Consider the following 8,468-nt stretch of genomic DNA (forward strand, 5'->3'; position numbering starts at 1 on the left):
TGCTTCTTTTTATTTTTTGTTGATAGGATGTGATTGTCACTCCCTAGGCCAGCATTGATTGCCCATCCCTAACTGCCCTTGAACTAAGTGGCCTGCTAGAGCATGTGAGAGGGCTGTTAAGAGTCAACCCCATTTCTGTGGATATGGAGTCGCATTGAAGCCAAACTATGTAATAATGGCTGATTTTCTTCCATAAAGGATGACAGTAAATGGCAATTAGTGCTAGTTTTGTGCTGATGATTGCTAGTTTTCAATGCCAGAGTCATGAATTGATCTTAAATTCAACCAGATACAGTGTTGGGATTTGAACCCATGCACCATTTCGAACCTGGACCTTCGGATTATTCATCCAGTGCCTTTATCATGATGTGATCCACCAAACTATGGCTCCTTGCTGTCTAATCATCATTTAAATCGATCACTTATCACTGGTAACTCAACCAGATGAAGTTGTTTGAGGATAAGTAGGAAAAAGAAAGCAATAATTAAAAATGAAAGTTTAATTCATATGAACATAAATTCTGTTTAATTGTTTATCAATATCATAGAATCCCTACAGTGTGGAAACGGGCCATTTGGCCCAACAGGTCCACGTCGCCCCTCCGAAGAGCATCCCACCCAGACCCATTCCCTTAACCCAGCAGTTCCCATGTCTAACCCACCTACCCTAAACATCCCTGGGCACTATGGGCAATTTAGTATGGCCAATCCACCTACCCTGCACATCTTTGGACTGTGGGAGGAAACCAGAGCACCTGGAGGAAACCCATGCAGCACTGGGAGAATGCGCAAACTCCACAGACAGTCGCCCAAAGCTGGAATCGAACCCAGGTCCATAGTGCTGTGAGGCAGCAGTGCTAACCACTGAGCCACCGTGCCACCCCAAGTTTAAGTGGAAATAGTACCAGTATCTGAGGTTCCTTCTCATAATTGTACTTTGTCATCGAGATGAATCTACAATTTTAATGCATTTCTTATAATGTGGCAACTCAAACAATACAAAGCATTATACATGTGGCCTAACCATTATCTTGTACAGATTTGTTATATCTTCCTTCCTTTAATAGTTTATGTTTCTGATTAGAAAATGAAAAATATCACTGGTCGTCTTATGACTTCTATCTCACTGCATTTCAACTTTCAGAATTTTGTATATCATAATCTGTAGGTTTCTGGATTCATCCAGCATCCTTTAGGATCAGTCCATGTGAGTTTTATTCTATGCCTCATTCTGCCTTAATTGCAGCGGGACAGGGGGACAGAGTCTTGGTGTACACTTTGTACAAAAACAACAATGTGTGTCTTTGACCAATTAAATTGAAGAATCCTGCTGATACACACAGGACTGAATTCCAGTAGGAGTTGGCCCACCACTTGATCCAAACGTGGCCCAAACCCATGTGGAAGGTCATTAGGATCTTGGGCAGGATGTTATCAGTTGTGACTAGTTGTGAGACTGCAGCCAACACTGCCGTCTATTTGACAGGAGTCCACCTTTTTTTACTCATTCATGGGATGATGGCATCGCCCATCCCTAATTGCTCAAAGGGCAGTTGCTGTGGGTCTGGAGTCATTTGGTAAGGATGGCAGTTTCCTTCCCTGAAGGATGTTAGTGAACCAGATGGATTTTTCCTGACAATCGACAATGGATTCATGTCATCATTAGAAATATGAAAACGTAGAAAATAAGTGCAGAAGTAGGCCATTTGGTCCTTCAAGCCTACACCACCATTCAGTACGATCATGGCTGATCATGCAATCACAATATCCCATTCCTGCCCTATCTCCATACCCCTTGATCCTTTTAGTCACACCCAACTCTCTCTGGAACATATCTAACAAACTGTTCCCAACAGCTTCCTGTGGGAGAGAATTCCACAGGTTCACAACTCTGAGTGAAGAAATTCTTCCTTATCTCAGTCCTGAATGGCTTACCCCTTGTTCTTAGACTGTGACCCACCCCTAGTTCTGGACTTCCCCAACATTGAGAATATTCTTCTTGCATCTGTCCAGTCTCATCAGGATTTTATATGTTTCTATGAGATTCTCCCCCCCAGTTCTTTTAAATTCCAGTGAGTACAAGCCTAGGTGATGCAGTCTTTCTTCATATGTCAGTCCTGCCATCGCAGGAATCAGTCTGGTGAACCTTTGCTGGACTCTTCATTCCAGATTTTTTGTTATTTTGAGTTCAAATTCCACCATCTGCTGTGGCAGGATTCGAACCTGGGTCCCCAGAGCATTACCTGAGTCTCTGGATTAACAATCCAGTGATAATACCACTATACTATCACTTTTGCCCCCACCCCCACCCCCAAATCTCTGAGGAGCCTGAGGCTCAGCAGTTATGGGGGTTTAATTGGCTATCCATTTCCTGTCAATTAGCAGCCATGTACAATTGCTCCATCCGTGAGGAATAGCCATGGCTGCAGGAAGACATCTGGTTCTTTCTGATGCCTTGTGCCACTATTTTTCAAGGCTCCCCTACTTCAAGCCCTTCTCTTAGATACCTGGTAAAATAAGTTCCATGTTAATTCATACACAGTAAGCAGGATGAAGAGAATGAGAAAGGGGAAAAAGACCGACAAAAGTTTTTTAAAAGTTATAATTTTGTCAAAATTCATTAAACTTTGAAGGATTCAGATTCCCATCTGTGGTAAAGTAAGTTTTCAGTGCCGACAATCAATTCAACTTGAATGGACAAGTTCTAGTTTTTCCTGGAATGTTTATTGGATATCTAATGGGTAAATATCCTTCATAATGCCAAGTGCCTTCTCAAGGAAATCTTGTGCAGGAGCAGGACAAATCAACAACAACATTCTGATTTCTGCACCTATTTGTACAACTGTGGATGCTAGAAGTTACTGTCTGCTTCATCTGTAATAGCATTGAGTGTTGGTAGCCTCACATCTTATTAACACTAAATTCAGGCCGTGACTAATCTTTCTTAACACTACTTACAAGCAAGCAGGAATGCAGTTTGAAACCTTGACGATCACCCACTCGGCAGTGGAAATTGAGTTAATTTGATTTGTAGATGGAAGAAGTAGTGGACACTCTCTTCTTTCATTCAATTAACTAAGCAGATCTGCAATCAATGGGATAATGCAGTAGGTACCACAAGTTATTGGCAAGAGTCACCATGTAAATGATAAGCAACCCATTCTCTTGTTTATGAAACAATTCGCTAGACTTAGTTGATTATACCAGAGAAAATGCAAACTTTCAGGTAACAAATAAAACTGTGGAAAACAAAATAGGTCAGAAAAAGCAGAGTGTATTAGTACACTAACAAACTTAATGATGCTTGACTTAGAGGAATTTTAACTGTTCGTAAACTGCAATACTTACTTTGGTAGCAGTTCTTAAAATGAATATGTTAGTCTCCAAGAACTGAAAAGTATTCTGGAGCTGATTTTTTAATTCCAATTATGAACATTAACATTTATATGACTGTGACATTGGTCGCTTTGCACATTAAATGAGTATTAAATTTAAGAAGTCTCTGGGTTGGCTCAGTGAGGCGAAAAAGTTCTTGACCAGTTTTCATTGCTGAAGTATCAGCATCTGTGATGAATTTAAAGTAGTTTTTTCAAATACACTTTGTACTTTACAAATGCTTGGTTCCACCCTACCCCTACTGCTTTATGCAAAACAGTTATGTATAGGTTGAATGAATGGGCAAAAATTTGGCAGGTGGAGTAAAATGTGGGAAAATGTGAAGTTGTACACTTCAGTGGGAATAATAAAAAAAATTACATAAGTGGAGAATGACTCGAATTCTGTGGTATTGAAGGATTTGGATGCTCTAGAGTATGAGGCACAGAAAGTTACAGTATGTAATCAAGAGGCTAGTAGGAGAGTATCTTTTATTATGAGCGGAATTGAAAATAAAAGCAAGGGCATTATGCCTCAGTCATACAGGGTATTGGCGAAATCACATCTCGAATACTATGTACAGCTTTGGTTTCCATATTTAAGTTGGTTCAAAGGAGGGTTACTAGATTAATACCTGGAAAGAATGGGTTGTCTTATGAAGAGAGGTTGGGCTTATTTCCACTGAAAGTTAGAGGAGTGAGGAATGACTTGATTGAAGTGTACAAGATCTTGAATGGTCTTGTAGACCAGACCAGAACAAGGGGCCATTGTTTTAAAATTAGAAATGAGAAAATGTTCTTCACAAAATGTTGTACAGCTTCAAATTCTTTGCCTCAGAAGGTAGTGGAAACTTAGTCATTGAATATTTTAAAGGTTGGGAAGATAAATTCTTGACAGACAAGGGAATGAAAAGTTATTGAAAGTAAAATGATTGAAATGAAACACAAATAGATCAGCCATGATCTTACTTGAATGGCAGATTAGGCTTGAGGGGCTGAATGGCCTATGTTCTTATTTCATATGTTCATAAGATGCATATACAGGCTGTATACACTTAGCAATAACCTGAGAGTGCTCACTGACCTTATGTAGTTTTTAATAATATGTTACAAAATCTTGAACAGCAAAATATGTTGGATAATTTGTTTATGTTCTGTGGCATAGAGGCTATGCTGTCTATTAAAGGTCAGGAGCATTTATGATGGAAATCGCTTATGAAAACATGTTACATTGTAACAATAACCTTGATTGTGTCTGTAGAATTCTGAATCAAAAAATAGCCCATGGCTCTGTGAATGATTGTAGCCCTTAAAAAAGATAATGTGGATGTGAAAAGATAACAAGAGCTACAAGAGCAGTTCAGAGACTAGGAATTCTGCAGCGAGTAACTACCTCTTGACTCCCCAGTTCTGTCCGTTATCAGGAGTGTGATGGAACACTGTCCACTTGCCTGAATGAGTGCCGCTTCAGCAACACTGAAGTAGTTCAACACTATCCAGGAAAAGCAGCCCACTTGATTGCCACTGCAACTACCACCTTCAACATTCACTCTCATCAACACCGATGGCAACAGTGTGTACCATCTCTGAAATGCATTGCAATAACTCACCAATCCTCCTTTGACAGCATCTTCCAAACCCACAATTTGCATCATGAAGAAGGTTGAGAGCAGCAGATATATAAGAAGACCACCATCTTCAAGTTCACCTCCAAGCCATGGCTTGGAAATATGTCATGTTCCTTTACTGTTGCTGGGTCAAAATCTTGAAATTTCCTCCCTGTCTCTTTACCACATGGATTGCAGTGGTTCAAGAAGGCAGATCACCACTTCTCCAGGGCAATAAATACTGGCCCAGCCAGCAATACTTACATCCCAGGAACAAGTGAAAAAGGGGGTTGACAGCTAAATGCTTTCAATATAAAGGCCAATATATGCTTTAAGTAGGATATTTTGTTTGAACGTGAAATTCCGAAATCAAAATTGTGTATGTTAAATAAGTTTTTTTACAAAACTCATTTTCATATTGTTTGAAATGTTATGACATGCTTCTGCTCTTTTTCCTTCCTCTTTGAAATAGTATTTGCAAATATTTTCGCAAGAATGTACAAGCAGTCAGAAGGACATTCCATTGTAAGATGAAAACTTGGAGATGCAAGACAATGTAGAGCTTGATTAATTGGAGCCAGTTTACTGTAATGGCATACATTGTATCTGCAATTGTGGCTTAGCTTCTAACTTTTCTGCTTATTTTCCTGGTCTTTGTTCATTGTGGTTATATCCTTTCTCCAGAAGATGCTGAATATGGTGACCTTGTCAGTGGATTCTATATAGGTGAGCAAATAGATACAGCGCATGCTAGTCCTTTGTCTTTTCTTTATTTTCAGTTTCTTTTTCTACAGTGATGCATCAAAATGATAGATTGTTTGACTCATCTTTATGTTTAGTTTGAGTGTTAAAATTTGTTTTGTGAATTGTAGCTAAGTTTCTCAATTTATGTTTAAATTTAATATTTCCGCCAAACACCAGCACGACATCTGAGTCCAGCTGTCAAATACTGGCAATAAAAGTTCAAATTCAACTGTATGATAACCTTTATTTACAGCAATGCATTGTAAGCATATGCAGTTGTACTGAACTCCTAGCTGCTTGCGGTTGTGTACTGTGTGATTGATGTTGATCTTTCAAATGAAAAATTATCAACCAAATCAAGTGCAAATCAGTGGAGTCAAATGTGACCTGAATTTCCAATTATGTATGATGTTGCCGATCTGTGATCTCAAAGGCAAAGAATTGCATAATACCTCGGGTTTGACTTGGCTTTGTTGTTGCTGCACCATTATCTCATATGGAGCCATACAGCACGGAAACAGACCCTTTGGTCCAATTCATCTGTGCTGACCAGACACCCCAATATAATATAATCCAGGTGCATTTAGCAATTTCCTAGGTGACATTTAATACCAGGAAGCAAATTATTGTGGATGCTAGAAATCTGAAATAAGAACAGCAAATGCTGATAAATATTCTGCAGATCAGACAGCATCTGTTGATGCAAATTGTATCTATTCTAAGTGTTTTTCAGTTTTTTAAAATGTGTTTTTCTTTATAATGCCATGAAGATTTAAAATTATTTTGCATGTACAAATTACGTCTGTTTTAGGATTGAAATATAATCACTTCCTGTAAAAGGGAGGAGGAGGATAATGATACTCAGTGGGATTCGCTTCTACACTCAGTGCTCATGGAAGTCTTAACAATATTAGCAAAAGCCATTACAGCTCAAATAATCTGTCCCAGGAGCAGCAGTACATGTGTTTAGCAAAAGATAAGCACATTAAAATTCCCACTTAGAGTACATACATCCTCATAATATTCCATACAATGTAGATGCTTTGTCTAACTGATCTTGTGTTATCAAAGTTTTTAGAAAAACATTGTATGAGAACTAGAAGGATTTTAAAAGCTAAATTTGTTTGCAGGCACATAAGGGAAGTAGTGCACCATGGATCTGTGTGCATAAATTTGGCATATAACATGGATGTGAAGATTTAGATATAATGGTACACATTTCATAAAGATGTTTGTTTTAACATTGGGTTTTAAATTGGTGTAACAGTTTTTCTTGTGGGATATTGCTGAATAGAAGATGGTATTCTTATCATTAAGATAATGTTTATTTTGGTATGCTTCCTGCACTGGGGACTGGATTTTAATCATTGAGATAGGAATCAGGAATTTGCCCAATGTTGTGATCCATTCTCTGGCCTGGCAGCACTGGCTTGTAGGGTTTTCATCCATGGGAGATATGTGCAATCTGGAGTTGAACGTAGATTTGAGGTTGAGATGGAAGTGGGGAGATGTGAAGTGGCCAAGTTAATAGGCTGTCTTCCGTCTGCAGAGACTCTCGTCCAATTCTACAGATCATTATAAACGCTCCTTCAACATTCTTCTTCACCACTTCACTGCTCAGTACTCCTTTGAGCCCTCTCATCTGTCTGTGCCCCTTTATGTTTCCTTCCCCCGCCCTCGTCCTTCCTGTCCCTCCTTTCACACTAACCTACCCCCTAACCCTCTCCACCTCATTACTTCTTGATCGATCAACAGCCCATCTACACAAAACGCAGTTGCCACCAGCACTGTTACGCTGGGAACAGCCTTAATTATTTCAAGATGCGACTCTCATCCCATCTGGGTCAAAGTCCTGCCTTGGGGAATTACTGGTCCATTTAATTGACCAGCAGCTCTACAGTACTAGCAGCAGCCATTTTGAGTAGTGGGCATTCGGGGGCCTATAGGCAATCTCAGAATATAAGGCTATGTCACAGGTTTCAAGACAGGCCTGACTAGCAGTGAGAGGATTAAGGGAGATGGGGTGCTGAGTTTAAGAGGCCAGGGGATGATATCCGAATATCATCCATTATTTATTCATCACGTTACATCCAATTCGCATTAACGAAACATGCGTTAAAGCAGAACCACGTGTACCCTGTATATAAGATGGCACCAAAGCGAAACGTTACACACTTTTCACTGCTCTCATTTGAGTATATGTGACAATAAAGGCTAATTCAGTTCAATACCTCCAATGTTATATTGGTTACCTGTACCCAGCAGCAGCGTGTGAAAGATCAAGGACTTGTGCCTTCAACTAATGCAGGTCATAAATCAAGTACTATTAACTTGACTGAACCAAACTATTGTATCGTGTGGAGTTATTCATCAGAATATTCAGCTGATATCTTTCCAGTGTCCATCTGTATCATCTTCTTGCGCTTCCCTCTAGCCAAATAATCGTGCGCGAAACAATTTAGCATCACGCAGTGCAAACACTGCTTTCTTCATACTGAACAGCCCTTATTCTCCTTTGCATGATTTCTTCCACAGTGTATGCATTCTGCCCTTAGTTTGTGATTATTTGGCCCTTTGGGCCTGGACATCTATCAGCATAATGCAAGACTGATCTGTTCTATAGTGAATATGCTGCAGGTGCTGATTTACAAGCTCAGCACTTCTGCACATGTCAGTTGCTTTCGTGAGAGTAAGTTGCTCTTCTCTTAGTAGAAATGCAGTCACTGCAGGATCTCTTATGCTG

At 39.6% G+C, this 8,468-nt stretch overlaps 1 protein-coding gene across 1 annotated transcript in view; it reads left to right on the forward strand.

Annotated features, from left to right (window-relative positions):
* Positions 1-8,468, forward strand: part of mpp7a (MAGUK p55 scaffold protein 7a) — a 396,892-nt gene that overhangs the window by 331,915 nt on the left and 56,509 nt on the right. Inside the window, exon 12 of the mRNA XM_048606808.1 lies at positions 5,669-5,707. Within this exon, the coding sequence (XP_048462765.1) occupies positions 5,669-5,707 (39 nt within the window). The remainder of the gene's footprint in view (positions 1-5,668; positions 5,708-8,468) is intronic.

This window comes from Rhincodon typus, chromosome 2, assembly GCF_021869965.1.
Source record: "Rhincodon typus isolate 14 chromosome 2, sRhiTyp1.1, whole genome shotgun sequence".
Classification (NCBI taxonomy): domain Eukaryota; kingdom Metazoa; phylum Chordata; class Chondrichthyes; order Orectolobiformes; family Rhincodontidae; genus Rhincodon; species Rhincodon typus.